Here is a 17366-nt window from a genome sequence, read left to right on the forward strand (position 1 = left end):
TTCGAGAGCAGGATTTCCTTCACACTGAGGAACTGAAATAAAGATTTAAATACTCACAGCTCTCGTGTGGAGAGAGTGTGAGTCACACACTGTCAGCTGCCCTTCTGCCTACTTCTCTTATCTTGCCTTCAGTCATAAAACTGGGCTTATAACACACACACTCTCCACAAGCTGCTCTCACACACACATTGATCTGTGGAGTCAGTGTCCACACACTCTCCTGGTCAGTGTCCTGTGCCTTGGATTTCTGTCGGGAGCTGTTTTCACTGGGATTTTCTGTCTACAGGAGGTACAGTACGACAGAATCTTCTATTTTTAACTTTAGTGTTTGGAAAGTGGAGTTTTATTAGTGCTTTTATGAAGATAAAGCTGAAGGTTCAAGTTCAAGACCAGCAAGAGGATTGTTATTGACTGGATAGTGTTGTTAGCAGAGCAGAAATAGGAGGTCAATTAATGAATAATTAATCAATACGTTGCAGATGCACAACATGAAGCTTTAACTTTAACTTTTTTTTTTAGACCTTTTGTTTGATTTTCAGCAGCGTCACAGCAGATTGATCTTCAGCAAAATAGTTTGCAACCAGTCAAATGCGGAAGCTACAGTTACCAAAACAACAAAAACATGCCAAAAATCCTGAATACAGGAGGGAGATACAGTTGAACTGGACCCTGAAGATTCAGTGTTTGCATTTTGTTTTTTCAACAACAGCCAACAGTTATTTTAACCATGTCCAGATAAACAGAAACAAAAATGTAATCATTTTTGTAAAAGTTTTGATCTAGGCATTCGTAAACAACCTCAACCAGGATGGACCTGGATCAGATAAATCATTTATAGCAATAAAAACTTAACTGTTGGGGGAAAAAACAATCTAAAGATCAAGTATTGGTCAATGTTATATAGCCTATAAAAAATTATAAACAAAAGGCTATAGGAGAAATAGCCCGTACGTATATTATGGAAACTTAAAGTGTAAACTTCATACTATAGGACTAGCTTAAACTCTGATCTGATCTCATATACAATTGTACAAAAATTAAAGTTTGCTCATAATTATAAAGTAAAATTTACTGTTGCACGTAGTGAGCTGGCTAGCTGGGTTCACTAATGCTAGTATGGTTTGTTGACATTATAGATTTGTCAATCTTAGCATCTTAGTGTAAACCAAATAAAAACAGGTTTAATTTGCTTTTTTTAAGGTAGCTTGAAGTGGATTATTATAAGAATTGTTCGTAACGGTAAAATGTTTCTTCAGTGTTTCCTGTTCTGTGGACAGAGAGAGGTCGAGGCAGCAGAGACCTGAGAAACAATGGAGTATTCAAATGGAGCCTCGAAACACCAGGTACCTTTCTACACCTTTTCCTTTCTTGCTAATGATATTAGATGTATTTGAAAAATTTTCGCGAATTTCAGGGTTTTTGAGTGAATTAATTGTTGCTTTTTCAGCCTGCAGCTTCGGGCCAACAGCGGCAAGGCGCCACGGTCAGCTTCCACAACATTCACTACAAAGTGACGCAGGGAGGAAGCTGTTTTTGTCGGAAGAAGGCCACGACCAAAGACATCCTCGTCGACCTCAAGTGAGTTGGGATGGATGGATGGATCGAAATGAGCTACCGAACAAAACTTGCTTTTATAAATTATTAAAACTGCTCCTGCCATTTAAAAAAACAAACACAACTTTACCTGTAGCCTATGCTATGAGGTAAATGTTGGTACGAAAATTAAAATCATAGTATAAGAGTTTTTTTTGATCAAAATTGACCCAATTTGGTGGACAAGTTGAATTTAAATGTTCAAATTCATAATTTTAAATAATGGTGTGAAATCAGATTCATTTGGCCATTAAAGCCAGTTTCAGGGTCAGGTGAATGAGTTTGGTAAACTGAGGCTGTTCAGTCTCTAGTCATTGTGTTAGCTTGCGTACGTGCCGGCAGGAGTTCACCTGGGAGGCCAACGTGACTCGATCAAGGCCTGCGTGGATCAAACACACACACACACACACACTCACAAACACACACACACACACTCAAATCTGGAGGCAAAGGAAGGAAGTTTGTTTTGTCAGGAGACTCAGGTTCCCACTTTCCTTCTATGACACACACACACACATCCATCGGCTACAGAAGCTCGTCAGAAAACAATGACTCTGGGCTTGAATCAACAAACAGACGCAGTGGCAGGATGCTGAATTGCCTCCATATTTTTTGCAACACGACTCAGTGAGAAAATCCAGGGTGTAAAATGTTGTGTGTTTCGCCAAACCACACACACAAAAAAATCCTGTTAAACGTCATATTTTTGCCGCTAACGATGCTAGCATCATGGTAGCTAGTGGGCAGCAGCAGGACGATCCCAGACTGAAATATCTCAACAACCGTTGGACGCAGTGGCATGAAATTTGGCACAGACATTTATTCCTACTTTTTGACCAAGTATCTGTAAAACAAAAGACCTTTTCATCAATGAATGCCAAGATCCTACCATTAAGACGGTGAACACGGTCAGCATTATACCTGCTATGGAAACTGAAAGTGTAAACTTCATACTATAGGACTAGCTTAAACTCTGATCTGATTTCATATCATACAATTGTACAAAAATTCAAGTTTGCTCATAATTATAAAGTAAAATTTACTGTTGCACGTAGTGAGCTGGCTAGCTGGGTTCGCTAATGCTAGTATCTTACATTAATGGTTTGTTGACATTATAGATTTGTCAATCTTAGCAGCTTGGTGTAGGCTAAACCAAATAAAAACGATTTAATTTCCTTTTTTATGAAAGCTTGGAATCAGCGTTATACCTGCTAAACATGCTAGCTATTATAGCAGAGCCGATTATTTAGATTTATTCATTCAAATGTTTTTTATAGTTCAAAGAGAATTTCAGTTTCAAATGTCTCTGAACAATTTTGTGCATCACTCCCATACACAAATATTAATGAATCAGTTTATTTTCACATTTAAGAATTTGCCAAACAAACCCAACCCCAGATTTACTGTCGAGCAGAGGTGGGAGAAAGTCCCTATGTTGCAAGTCCAAGTAGAGTCTCAAGTCTTTGCTCTCAAGTCTCGAGTAGAGTCTCAAGTCTTTGCTCTCAAGTCCCAAGTCAAGTCCAAGTCCTAAGATTTTTGTTTCGAGTCCCAACCAAGTCCTAAGATTTTGTTTCGAGTCCCAACCAAGTCCAAAGATTTTTGTTTCGAGTCCCAAACAAAGCGATTATAATTAATGATACATAAAGATCATGACCACGCTTCAATTGTTAAGTTGTTATTATGCTATTTAAAATTGACGTAGGCCTACAGTAACACACCAGAAATCTTCCGTGATCGAATGTGATCTGACGTAGCTTCTCTGTTGATGCTAGCCATCAAAGATACTCTATTAAACCGTCATTGGTAGCCATGGAGCCGTTAGCCACACTGGTTTGTTATGCTACGTGTGCTGCAGTCAGATCGCTTATTTATTGGTTACATTCAATTTCACGTCACATTCCGCGGAGCCGGTGACTCAGGATTGTCGAGTTCCCCCACACACAAGCCGACTTTTGATCCAAACGGTCACGATTATCGGAGCCGACAATCGTAAATATTGAACATGTTTAATATTTACGATTGTCGGCGCCAACCGTTTTACGAGCCGATTGTCGGGAGAATTTAAATCTTAAAACACCACAATCCAGAACCAGAATCTCATAAAATAATCTTAAAAGCCTAAGATAATTTTTGTCTTTGGTCGGAAGGGGGAAAATCGGGGCAAAATCAGCCAGATTATTTTTATGTGTGTGGTAGGCTTTGGTGTGTTGGCATTAATCATACAGCCAAGACTGAGAACAGGAGTGGGTTCTATTAGAACGTCTCTGACTGGCTGCTACAGTACAACACTGATGTGATTATTTTAATATTTGTGCTTGCTTCATGTGACTTGACTTGAATTCAAGTCAAGAGGGTTAAGTCCAAGTAGAGTCTCAAGTCTTTGGCATCAAGTCCCAAGCGAGTCCAAGTCTTTTTTTGATTTGATCAAGCAAGTCTTAAGTCATCAAAATTGGGACTCGAGTCCAAGTCAAGTCTCAAGTCCCGAGTCCAAGTCCACACCTCTGCTGTCGAGTTTCCCTCTGTAAGGGTTTTATCTAAAGAGCCTTGAGATACTGGGTATTATGATTTGGCACCGTACAAATAAAGTTGAGTTTAATTAAAACACCAACAACACCTGACCGCAACCCATCATGTCCTTGATTGCACTCTGTTATAAAACGCCCAAGGTCTTTGACTGTTATGAAAAATGTAATTGGTCAAAGTGCAGAGCTTGCATGTGTTTGCATGTGTACAGTTTACAGCTGGTGGTGGTATCACTGGTATTTTATTGTTCGGTGTTGTGTGTAATCATTGACCAGCCTGAGTCAAAGTTGAAGGAGGATTCAGCCTCAGCAGCCTGCTCTTTGTTTTACAGAGACGTTTTACTGCATCAGTCGATCGGTATACACGTGTGAACGATGCATAACGGACAAGTTCACTGTTTATCAACTCACAGCTTATGCACATTCACCTTATACTATCATCATTTACGATCGTGCACCGAACAATTTCACCTGCAGCTTGTCACAGGTCACGCATTCTTCGTAGCGTGATAGCAGCAACTGCGAGAGCCCCTGTTCATCTGTTATCACGAGTGGGAAGGAAGTTAAACATTTGGTTTGTAGGCTACATGTAAATATGAGGAGGTTTGTGAACACAACTTGAGCTTCCCCTCATCCTCGCTTTCATTTCCCTCCAAGCGAGCCGGTGGGAAAATTTAACCTCTTGTCTTTCTCTGTTGGTTTAGAGATTTTGTTGATTTTCACTTCCTGCTGTGAGTTAGAGAGAGAAGCTGAAATCTGCTGATTGAAAGAGAAGTGGAAAAAAAATGCACCATCACGGTTTCACGGTGTCATGTTTTCTAAGATTTTCTGACTAATGATCTGACGTTGGACAGGGGGAAGTCGCCTCACAGTTTTTGCACAGTCAGTAAAAAGTCAAAAGGGTTTCTCAGTGGTTTCCCCACCTCTCTACCACATGAACTCTCCCTCATTATTCACTCTGTAAAGACCCATTGAAACCCTTTTAACTTAATTGAATCATTTATGAGCTTTGTAAGTGCTACATGGCTAATGTTCAGCCATCAATAGAGGAAAGATAGAAGACGGTTGCTTTCCACTTCTGGGGACAGCTAAAGAAATAAAGTTTAATATTGAAATCACAAAGTTTCTTCTACACAAAATTGGAATAATTATTAGGGGTGTGCCAAAAAATCGATTCACATAAGAATTGCAATTCTGCGATTCAGAATCGATATAAAATGTCCCAAAATCGATTTAAAAAAATGAAACAAATCTGCTGGCTGTCAGCCTCTATTTCCTTAGAATTAGCATGGTTAACTGCACTATTTTAAAGAGGCACTTTTAATTTTGTTACTTAAACAATATGTGATATTGCTTCAACAATTCCATCTAAGCATGGATAAATGTTTAAAACTCAATAAATGTGAAAAAGAGACTTTAGTCATTCTGTCTTGCAAAGCAGACTGGAGTAGATCATGAGGATCCTTTGCACACAGATAGACTGAAGCAGAAATCATTAGGAATCAAATCGTTTTTAATCGAAAATCGATTTTGAATCGAATCGTAGCCCCGAAAATCAGGATCAAATTGAATCGTAAAAGATTCCCACCCCTAATAATTATCTATAAATATTAAGTAATTATTGGAATAAAGGTGGAAAGAAAGAGAGAAGGAGCCATCATCTCTGAGGCAGGATAAAACTGCAGTGTCATGGTTGCAGTGTTGAAAGAGTTCAGTGTCACATATGAAATTAGCTGAGTAATGATCTGATGCGTTGCAGAGAGGGAAGTATCTTCTCCCGGCACTACGACCAAAACATGAATCATGAATTTCAAAACAGCTTCGTCAAAACCAAACTGTCGATATATTCTCGGTTCGCAGGGGGGGAAAAAAAGCCACAAACACGACTTTCAGTTCCTAAGAAAACATGACGACACGACACCAGGGATCACAGAGGTCTCCAACGGTTGCCACAGAGACGCAGAACTGAAACTGAAATTGTAGATCACAGAACAATTTTAGTCTCTTTTACAGACACAGCAATATTTAGGCAATATTCATTCATTGTTATATTTAAATTAGCCTATAGCTTGGCTCTGCAGCACTTGTATTGCTCATGATATTTCTTTTCTACACCGAGAACAATGTATATAATAATAATAATAATAATAATAATAATAATAATAATAATAATAATAATACTAATAATATAACCATATGTTATTCCCCTTCTCTCTCTCTCAGTGGGATCATGAAGCCGGGGCTGAACGCCATCATGGGAGCGACAGGAAGCGGCAAGTCATCGTGAGTGTTGCACATAATGTGGGTGTGTGTGTTTTTTGGTGGGTGTGATGACTGTTTTTTTTACTAGGAACACTTAGATCAAACCTACTCAGATCATTATGGGGTCACGGTCGAGGTTGTGGACATGTCAAGGCTTTCGCTGTAGGCGTTGTTTAATCTGGAAACGAACTGGAAAAACAACAACGTGTGTTTGCCAAGACAGAAAACTCAGTAGCTACGTTTACATAAAAAAACAAAATCCATGTGAACATGTTTGTCCAACTGAAATCACACTGACTCACTGAAATCACAATAAAGTGACCCAGATAATGCAGTTGGGGGTCAAATTACTCAGGTTTGCATCAATCGGACCTAAAATGGCCTCGATACACGACACATGCTCCGGCTTTGACTGAAGTTGAACAAAACGTGTAACAGAAGAAACAAGCTACAATACTAAATGTAAAGAGTCCATATTCTCATCTCTCCACATGCTACCAATGAGCAGCTAGCCGACTTGCTTGTCGATTGTTTCGTTGACCAGATAAAGGGCCACTAGCCGCGTTTCCACTGCAGGAGTTCCTGGTAAAAGGAGGGGGTAGGAACTTCTACAGGAACCGTCCTCTCACTCGGTCCTCTCAGTGGCCGTGTCTCCACTGCAGAGTAGGACCCACCGGGGTCTTATGGCAACGTGCAACAGTTTCGATCATTGCATGGTCATTGTGCAGCATTTTTTTTTACTGCTCTTGTTGTTGTTTTTTCTGGCAGTATAGACGCTTTCTAAAAAAAAAAAATACAGGGTTTTTAATTGCCGTCTCGATCGTCACATAATCCCGCGATTGCATATTGATCACAATCTCTTGTCTTTTACTGAGTTATTCTCTCTTTTTTCTGGCCGTTTTTCCGTTTTTAGTAACGTTGGGTTATAAAAATGCGTCTTATTTCGGGGCTTCCTCTTAGCGTCACATCCTGCTTTGAGTCTGACCAATCAGCACAGAGTAAATCTCAAGCCCCACTGGGACTTCTTCAGGGCCGATCCGAGTACCGACCCCCAAGCAGGGACTCTGTTTGGCCCCGTAAAGGTTCCTGTAAGCGGCCCTGTGGGGGGGGTTCCTGCAGTGGAAACGCGCCTACTGGCCTTGTCAAGCTGTAATTGTAGTTCCACTTAACTGCTCATGTAAACATACAAAAATAAATTTGTACAAATGTTCCACAAAATTCGCAAAAAAACAGCTGGCTTTGCTGAACCAGATGATGTAACAGGGAAATCTGGACGTTTACTCTCAAAGGAATTTTAAGTCGAAAGCAACTGGACTTGGTTTGCTTTCGACTTAAAATTCCTTTGAGATACTATGACCTGGACAAATGAGAATATGCACAGGCTTACTGGATGTTTACTGTACATTAGTATAAATAAAGTTGTTATCGTGTTTTAATAATGTTTCTTTATGAATGAGATAAGCGTGGCTCAGCGAGATGTTATCGGTTATTCAAATGGAAAGACTGCGCCTGCACAAACCCAATGAACAGAACAGATTAGAGAGAATTTGGGGACCCTTCCTGACCCAATGTCAGGTGTGATACCTGACTTAAACTTTCACATGGTACTTGCTTTACTTTAAAGGGATAGTAGCATTTTTTTAAAAGTGGGGTTGTATGATCTACAAATAGCCCCTAAGTACTTTAATTGCAGTAGAAGACTCTCTATACTCCTCCCGTTAGCAATGCCAGCCCATAATAGCCCTGCCCAGAGATTTACAACATACAGTGTTGTGAATGGACCCAAAGAAACGGCCTATTTTCGCGGCCTAAAAAATACACAGTTCCATTGTTCGCTATAATATAATTTTTTCCAGCCCTTCAAAGTGCAGGAAAAACGCAGTTTTTATTTGGACCTAACCAACTCACGTATCCCTCCGGCCCAGGGTTAGCGCCCGCCGATCAGCAGTTGGTTAGGTCCAAATAAAAACTGTGTTTTTCCTGCACTTTGAAGGGCTGGAAAAAATCATATTATAGCGAACAATGGAACTGTGTATTTTTTTTCAGGTAAAACCTCTTTTAGGCCGTGAAAATAGGCCGTTTCTTTGGGTCCATTCACAACAATGTATGTTGTAAATCTCTGGGCAGGGCTATTATGGGCTGGCGTTGCTAACGGGAGGAGTGCAGAGAGTCTTCTACTGCAATTAAAGTACTTAGGGGCTATTTGTAGATCATACAACCCACTTAAAAAAAATGCTACTATCCCTTTAACAACTGCAACTATGTTTTTTTTCTGTAAGTCTATTTATGTAAAAGGTAAATTTACAAATGTCTGGCAGCCCCTTTTTTCTTTTTCATTTCTTCTGTTTTCTTTTATGTGTGACTGTTCCCTTACTGTGTTGTGTTTTGTACAGTTTTGTAAAGTTAAAAACTGTAAATAAAGTATATAAAAAAAAAATGAATGAGATAAGCGTATGTAAATAAGAGCTTCCTGACAGCAGCTGTTGTTGAACCTGTTTCGTTCAGGTTCCTGGACGTCCTGGCGGCCAGAAAGGACCCGGCCGGTCTGACGGGAGAGGTCCTGATCGACGGAGCTCCGCAGCCGGCGAACTTCAAGTGTCTGTCTGGATACGTGGTCCAGGTGGGTGAGACGGGGCAGGAAGGCGCTTTGATTCAGCAGAGCTTCCTGGTCGAGGCAGGAAAAGTCTGCACCTAACAATAGGAGCGGCTTCTCAGGCCAAGTGTGTTTGAGTCGCACACAGCTGCGTCGGGTTATTCAAGGAGGTCGAAAGTCACATCAATAATGCCAATAATAATCAATTATGCATCAAATATGACAAGATATCTTTAAAAGGGATAGTTCACCCAAAATTCTAATTGCACTCATTATCTACTCACCCTCATGTGGACTAAGGGCTGGGAGAAGTTTCAGAGTCCTCCGTGGCTTCTCTGAGTTACAGGGGGTCTCGGCGTAGCAGTGCATGTCCATATGACGGTTGCAAATGGATACCAACTGTCTTCGTAACAAAAAGACACACCAAAAAACATCCAAATACCTCCATGCTGCTCGTATGTAATGTCCGTCTTGTATTGAAGCCCCGAAATGCGAAATTGTTCCGAAAAAAATTAAATAAGTCTATATTCACTGCAAAAATTCAAAATCTTATCAAGAATATTTGTCTTATTTCTAGTCAAAATGTCATTTCTAGTCAAAATAAATCTCATCATACTTAAAACAAGACTCATCACATTAAAAAGTAGCTTGGTTTTAGACACTTTTTACTTTTTTCAAGCAAATTTTCCACTTGAAATAAGTAGAAAAATCTGACAGTGGAGCAAGTTTTTCTTTCTTATTACAAGCATAAAAAACTTCCTTTCACTGGCAGATTTTTCTACTTATTTCAATTGAAAATTAGTTTGAAACAAGTGAAAATGATCTAAAAACAAGTTAATTTTTAGGTGATGAGTCTTATTTTAAGTGGAAAGAGTTTAGTTTTGACTAAAATTGAGACATTTTGACAAGATAAGACAAATATTCTTGGAAAGATTTTGAGTTTTTGCAGTGTTTCAAGCTTGTTTGTAGCGGAAGCTCCTCTTCCGAATCCGAACCAGGAAGAGGACGGACATTACATACGAGCAGCATGGAGGTATTTGGATGTTTTTTGGTGTGTCTTTTTGTTACGAAGAAGAGTACCACTCTTCGACATGAGGGTGAGTAGATAATGAGTGCAATTTGAATTTTGGGTGAACTATCCCTTTAAGATAAAAGTGGGTACAGATGTGTAATACTGTCCGGTCTGCAGGACGACGTGGTGATGGGAACGCTGACGGTCAGAGAAAACTTCAGCTTCTCGGCGGCGCTGCGCCTCCCGACCTGCATCTCTCAGCAGGAGAAGGAGCAGAAGGTCAACAAGCTGATCGAGGAGCTGGGGCTGGGCCGCGTGGCCGACTCCAAGGTGAGGAAATTTTACCACTTTTTTCTAGATTTTTTAAAAAAGTTTTTTGAGAAATTTTCACCACATTTTTAAATATCTTTTTTTTTTTTTTTTTTCTTATTTTACCGCTTTTCACATAAAATAAAAAAAATTTTGAGAAATTTTACCACTTGTTGAGAAATGTTACCACTTTTTGAGAAATTTTACCACTTTTTGAGAAATTTTACCACTTTTTTCTAGAATTTTTAAAAAAGTTTTTTGAGAAATTTTCACCACATTTTTTAATTATCACTTTTTATTTCTTTACCGCTTTTACTAGAATTTTTTTTAGAAATTTTACCAGTTTCTTCTAGAATTTAACACTTTTTTTAATAGAAATGTTTTAATGTTTTTGGAGAAATTGTACCAATTTTTTTTCCAGAAATCTATCTACAATATTTCCAAATATAACATTCTTCAGTCACAGATAAATATTTGTGTATTTCTGGTGTTTGCAATGGGGGTCCGTGGTCTAATTTGTGTCAATTTAGAGGTCCTTGAAAAACGTTTGACAACCACTGGTGTAACAGACATCCTCCTAAGTATAGAGGTATAAACCTGTGTGTGTGTGTGCAGGTGGGCACCCAGCTGATTCGTGGGATCTCGGGCGGCGAGAGGAAGAGGACGAACATCGGCATGGAGCTGATCATCGACCCGTCCGTCCTCTTCCTGGACGAACCAACCACAGGACTCGACGCAAGTACCGCCAACTCTGTGCTGCTGCTGCTCAAGAGGTACACACACAGACACAAAGAAATCACCTTTTTTTTTTTTGCACTTCCATATTTTGGCCACTTGGGGGCAGCAGACACAAGCAAAAAACAACATTGACCTATTGTCACTATATAAGATTGATATACTGCAACCATTCATCATTAAATGCAACTTGAACCTGAGGCTTCATAATTTCTAGAACTGATTGTCTTAAAGTCAATATTAATTAAAGTCAAAGTCCAGGTGTTCAGTGTCATTCCTCCGCCCATTTCCTCAGGATGGCGAACAACGGTCGGACCATCATCCTGTCCATCCACCAGCCCCGATACTCCATCTACCGCCTGTTCGACAGCCTCACCCTGCTGGTCACCGGCAAACAGGTCCGTCACACGTTCTCTCTCCTCAAACTTTCACGTCGTTGTTTCGTTGTTTCGTGTCGTTCACCAGCCTCATGATGTTTACATATGAACTCTTCTTGTACGTCAGGTTTACCACGGGCCGGCACAGAGCGCTCTGGACTATTTCTCAGACGTCGGTAAGGAACACTTGGATAACTTCATCAATACAGTATGACACAGTGTCATGTAAAGATAACCTTTTACACTTTTTCTTAATAAAACTTCATTTCCCAGGATACACCTGTGAGCCCCACAACAACCCCGCTGACTTCTTCCTGGACGTCATCAACGGAGACTCGACAGCGGTCATCTGCAACACGGACGGAGAAGGTGTGGATTCAAATCAACTTTATTATAATTTATTATATTATAATGACTTATAATTTATTATTTAATAGTTACTACCTTCAAATAAAGTAATTTGTGTCTAAAAGTTTGTCATTTTGTCCAGATCTAGATTCCGACGCAGTGACGATGTCCAGGCGGGGGATCGAGGAGAAGCTGGTGGAGGAGTACAGAAACTGTCACTACTATAAACAGACCAAAGCAGAGCTGGGTGGGTACAAGGAGATCACAGGGTCGATGTCTTTATGGATAGTAAAGAACCATCTAACCTGTCATGTATATGGAGCGAATTTAGACCCTAGAGACGCTTCACACAAAACCGTTAAAGCTCTAATACTGTATAAAGGTAAATTTACCTTATATAGGTAGGTTATATTAAAGCAACTACAAAGAACTTTTAACTGGATATGCAAACGACCTACAACAGCAAATGAGGCCATCGGTGGGAAGATAAGCCATTTCTAAATAGTCTTAACTCTTCCTTCGAGAGGCAGTAGTAGGGTCGGTCCACCGGACAAAACGATTTTTGGCACTCGGACTGGAAGAGACAGCACACCTGACGAAGCTATAAATTAGCATTGAGTTGTTGCCATGCTAGCCAGTGAAAACCGAGCTCAATTTCATTGCTATATTTTCATCATGGCAGAGAGAAACCTTCTGCTTTTGTCCACAGGGAGGTTGCCAAAATCAACAATTAAAATTAAAGTTCTTTGTAGTTGCTTTAAAACTCAGATACTGATACTGACTTTCCGACTTGACGTCACAACAGCATCAAAACAGGGCAGCCCTCGTCTTAAACGGTTAGAATTTAGAAATTTTAAGTTATTTGTTGAGGTTTGAATGCATATTTTTGTGTATTATTGCAGTAGCCTCTATGAAATACGTTTATATTAAGCTGTGATTGTTGTATGGTGTGAAATTGCGGTCCTCGTATGTGACGGAAATAACGTTTAACTGTTATCAAGGCTATAACATTATATATATATTTGTGATGTCACAAGAAAGAATGTACTCCTTTCTGACTAATAATAATTATCCTAATTGAGCCGTAATTCATATTTAAATGTGCAGAAATACGCAATATAATTTTTGTAAAGAATTAAAACTGAAGCTGCTCCGTCGCCGTCTTTCCCTCAGAGAGGATAATTCAGGGTAAACCGTCGACGACCACCAAACCCTCCAGAACCATCACCTACCACACCGGCTTCCTGACGCAGTTCAGATGGGTCCTCAAGAGGACGTTCCGCAACCTCATGCTCAACCCGCAGACCTCCGTCGCCCAGGTAACGACACAACACCTGCCAACTGAAACGTCCAAAGAGACACACCTGACCTGAGCGAACACTGCTCTGTGCCCCCTAGTGGCCGGTATAGGAACTGCATTCTTCAGCTTTTATACCGTACATGCTTGATGCTAATGTGTTTGTGCTCCGTTCAGGTAGCTGTAACCATGTTCCTCGCGCTGGTCGTAGGCGCCATCTTCTATGACGTCCAAGATAATCAGAGTGGGATGCAGAACAGGTAATAATATGTCAATTTGTTTCATGTCAATATATACTGTATATATAATAATGTGGTTAGTGTATTGATGCAGATCGTATCTCGTCACGTTGTATCGTCAGGTTCGGTGCTCTCTTCTTCATCACAGTGAATCAGTGTTTCAGCTCTTTGTCGTCGGCTGAACTCTTCATCTCCGAGAGGAAACTCTTCATGTGAGTTTGGCACACGAAATAAATATTTGTCAAGCGAGAGTAGTAGTAGTAGTAGTAATTATTTACCATACTAAGTAGGAGGTCAACAATTCAGGCACTCTGTGGGAAAAACTGAGATCCTCCCAAGGTTTTTTTGTTTGTTGTTTTTAGCCTAAGTGAATTGAGGAAATGCAGATATCCAGTTTACATCTGAGAATCAGGATGTAGTTAGCTTATTTAGCTTGGCTTGAAAACAGGTAAAAACAGCTAGCCTGGGAAATAAGACCTCTAAAAATGTCTTATTTAAGGAGTAAATCTCATTCATAAAATGGGTACATTAACAAAAATGCTGTCTTGTTTTCAGTCTTTATGCTAAGCTAGGCTAACCATGCCCTGACTCAAAGCTGTAGATGAATCAGTGAAGGGTTTAATCTGCATTTTGTGAGTCAACACGAGTTAGTCAAGTCAACACAAACTTTTTTTAAAGGGATAGTTCGACATTTTGGCAAACTGGCCCATTACCATAATCCCTATAGTCATAGCAGTAGGTTCGTTACCTTTAATTGTCGGTGAAAGCTATTTTTAGAACGGTGGAGATTGTTTTTTTCTTGATGAGTTTCTCTCTTTCTCCACAGTCATGAGTACATCAGCGGTTACTACAGACTGTCTGTCTACTTCCTGTCGAAGATCCTGTCTGACATCATCACGCTGAGGACCATCCCCGCCATCGTCTTCAGCTGCGTGGCGTACTTCATGATCGGTAAATAAAGGTTCACTTTACTTATTAAATCTGAGGAGCTTTTTTATTAAAGTTTAAGGTCCTACTTTTATTTTGTTTCGTTGTTTAAAGGGATAGTTCACCCAAAATTGAAATTTCACTCATTATCTACTCACCCTCATGTCGACTAAGGGCTGGGAGAAGTTTCAGAGTCCTCCGTGGCTTCTCTGAGTTACAGGGGGTCTCGGCGTAGCAGTGCATGTCCATATAACGGTTGCAAATGGATACCAACTGTCTTCGTAACAAAAAGACACACCAAAAAACATCCAAATACCTCCATGCTGCCCGTATGTAATGTCCGTCTTGTATTGAAGCCCCGAAATGCGAAATTGTCCCGAAAAAAATTAAATAAGTCTATATTTCAAGCTTGTTTGTAGCGGACAAGACGGACATTACATACGAGCAGCATGGAGGTATTTGGATGTTTTTTGGTGTGTCTTTTTGTTACGAAGACAGCTGGTATCCATTTGCAACCGTTATATGGACATGCACTGCTAGGCAATGCAACGCAATTTCAATTTTGGGTGAACTATCCCTTTAAGCTAGCCTCAAAATTAATTGTTGTTAAAAAAAAAAATTGTGTGCAGGCCTGAAGCCCACCGTGGACGCCTTCTTCCTCTTCATGTTCACCGTCATGCTGGTCGCCTACACGGCCACGGCCATGGCTCTGGCCATCTCCGCCGACCAGACGGTGGTGGCCATCGCCAACATCTTCATGACCATCGCCTGCGTCTTCATGATGGTGACACACGACACACTCACGTAGACAAATGATTTAATGTTTGTTGCACTGAATCAATAAGTAAATGTGTGTAAATCTCTTGTTTTTCTTCAGATCTTCGCAGGTCTGCTGGTGAATCTTCCCTCCATCGTCAGCTGGCTCGCTTGGCTGAAATACCTCAGTATACCACGATACGGCCTCAGTGTGAGTGCACACACACACACACACACACACACAGAGTTTATTTTCCTCATTATTGCATGAATTGGTTTTAGAGGGAAATGCAGAGACTGCTTGATGAAAAACTGTCCCTGAAGGCAACGTGCATCAACGGTTTTGCATGAATTTACCTCTAAAACAACTCTGTGTGGTAACGTTGTGTTATTATCTCATAGCGTGGTGAATGTGCAGGTCACAACTTGTCCACCAGAGCGTTGTGGAGTTGTTGGATTGTGTATTTGATGAGTTTGATGAGGGAAACCAAGAAATCCCATTAGCCTCCGTAGCGTAGCTCTGAGCAGCTCGCGGCTCTGCTCCGCCGTTCTAAAAATAGCTTGCACCGACAATTAAAGGTAACGAACCTACTGCTATGACTATAGGCATTATGGCAATGGGCCAATTTGCCAAAATGTTGAACTATCCCTTTTAATGTTTCCTGTAGATGCTTTGGTTTAACTCTTTGTGTCTTTTCTAGAAGTCTAGAAACTTAAGATAGACTTTAGTATGACGGGATGATGGTGATGTTGTCTCTTTTTGTCTCTTCAGGCTTTGCAGATCAATGAGTTTACCGGTATAAACTTCTGCCGTGGGTTAAATTCCAGCCTCATTCCACCTGGACTCGCGTAAGAAACACTGACACACACACACACACAGGATTTAAAAACTCTTAGGACTCTCAGTTGTTCCGTTTGGCTCCACCTGCTGGACGTCATCAAGCATTACACCCCAACAACCTCCTGTCTTGTTGTTAGTTTGGTCAATTTACAGTAATACAAACCTGATCAATAGAATGAGTGAACTATGATCTTATTTTAACAGGAAGTCAGTTTAATCAATATGTCAATACATTAAAGGCTGCCGATCATTGATTAGTTGGTTATTGGGGGAACCTTTGTGCTGTGTCTGCAGCTGCACAGGGGAGGAGTTTCTGGAGGAGCAGGGCGTAGATTTCTCCCCCTGGGGCTTCTGGCAGAACCACGTGGCGCTCGGTGTCATGACCATCTCCTTCCTCACCATCACTTACCTCAAACTGCGCTTCATCAGGAAGTTCACCTAGACCCCTCGCCTTCGCCTTCGCCTTCGCCACCGTGGTCGATGCCACTTAAGACGAGTTGTAAATCTGGAAGCTGGTTCAGTTGTTTTCATCTCATTGTCTTTTTCTTTCAGATGTGATTAAATTTTTTATTCCAACTTTGTTCGTTTGTTTAGTTTCAGTTGGTTCATGTGATAGAATAAAAGCTGTCGATCAATCGTTTGTAAAATAACAGTTCATATTTATACAGAAGCTATTGATATGTGATCTATTATAACTCTTAACTAACGCTGCGGCACTATAACGTGTGAATTCTCAATGACTTGTATTCTGATTTTTGCACTTTAAAGTTTAGCGCCGTAGAGGTTATTATTTTTCTTTTACACATAAAATACAAAAATGTTATATTTGTGAATTTCTACAAAATAAAAGACTGAATTCCTATTTTTTTTTTATCTCAAGCCTGTTCATTTTTCCCCACCATGTTTAGAAAGGAAATAACAAATGTACCTAAAAATATTACATAAGGGTTGCTTTTTTCTTTACCCTTATGTAATGGATCAGTGACAAATAAAAAAATATGTTAAGAAAATAAATTAATAAATACTTGTTTTAAAAATGTACATTTTGTATTCACATTGGTTTTCTGTCATTTCAAATGACATTTGAACCTTTTTTAAACAAGAGTAAGACTGAAGCCCCTGGAAATGTCGAATGGTGTAATCACAAAAGAATAATGAATATTAAATATCTTACAGTAGAGTTAAGTATACTTACTTCTAAAAAACATTAAATTGAAATACTGTGTTTCTATATTTGGATTTTAACGCATTTTAGCAACACCAGGCAGGACTTATCCTAAAAACACCACTTTTTTCTGAATAATGTGACACATTATGTAAAATTTGTCAAATAACATAGTGTTGCATTGGGGAAAAAAAGTGTATTACATTTATTCCACATGAGTCAAGAGTTATTTTCCTGTATATAGCCAGATTTTCATGAATAATATACTGGTTACACCACTTGACAATGGATTGCATGACGTCATTGACCCTAATATGTAATTAATTTTATGATATATAGGAGAAATGTAAAAATATAATCACTTTAACTAAAGTACTTTGTGTGTTACAA

The 17366-nt window shown here is 39.8% G+C and overlaps 1 protein-coding gene across 1 annotated transcript; it reads left to right on the top strand.

Moving 5' to 3' along the window:
* Positions 1 to 200: 200 nt before the first annotated feature.
* On the top strand, positions 201 to 16667 carry abcg2a (ATP-binding cassette, sub-family G (WHITE), member 2a). Its single transcript, XM_083992708.1, has 19 exons — positions 201 to 289; positions 1257 to 1343; positions 1448 to 1578; positions 6339 to 6398; positions 8883 to 8997; positions 10160 to 10312; positions 10907 to 11064; positions 11322 to 11424; positions 11531 to 11579; positions 11677 to 11772; positions 11894 to 11998; positions 12925 to 13070; positions 13226 to 13308; positions 13410 to 13499; positions 14114 to 14238; positions 14844 to 14998; positions 15092 to 15181; positions 15743 to 15819; positions 16106 to 16667. Exons 2-19 carry the CDS (start codon positions 1311 to 1313, stop codon positions 16251 to 16253), a joined length of 1917 nt encoding a protein of 638 aa, XP_083848834.1. The 5' UTR covers positions 201 to 289; positions 1257 to 1310; the 3' UTR covers positions 16254 to 16667.
* Positions 16668 to 17366: the final 699 nt, after the last annotated feature.

Source organism: Trachurus trachurus (assembly GCF_905171665.1).
Source record: "Trachurus trachurus genome assembly, chromosome: 18".
In the NCBI taxonomy this organism is placed as follows: Eukaryota; Metazoa; Chordata; class Actinopteri; order Carangiformes; family Carangidae; genus Trachurus; species Trachurus trachurus.

What these genes read in the sequence shown, in the direction of transcription:
- abcg2a (XM_083992708.1), top strand. Translation starts at nt 1,311, where the DNA reads ATGGAGTATTCAAATGGAGCCTCGAAACACCAG. An exon ending in TGCTGGTCACCGGCAAACAG is followed by an intron (nt 11,425 to 11,530) that starts GTCCGTCACACG and finishes CTTGTACGTCAG; the next exon opens with GTTTACCACGGGCCGGCACA. An exon ending in CGTGGCGTACTTCATGATCG is followed by an intron (nt 14,239 to 14,843) that starts GTAAATAAAGGT and finishes AATTGTGTGCAG; the next exon opens with GCCTGAAGCCCACCGTGGAC.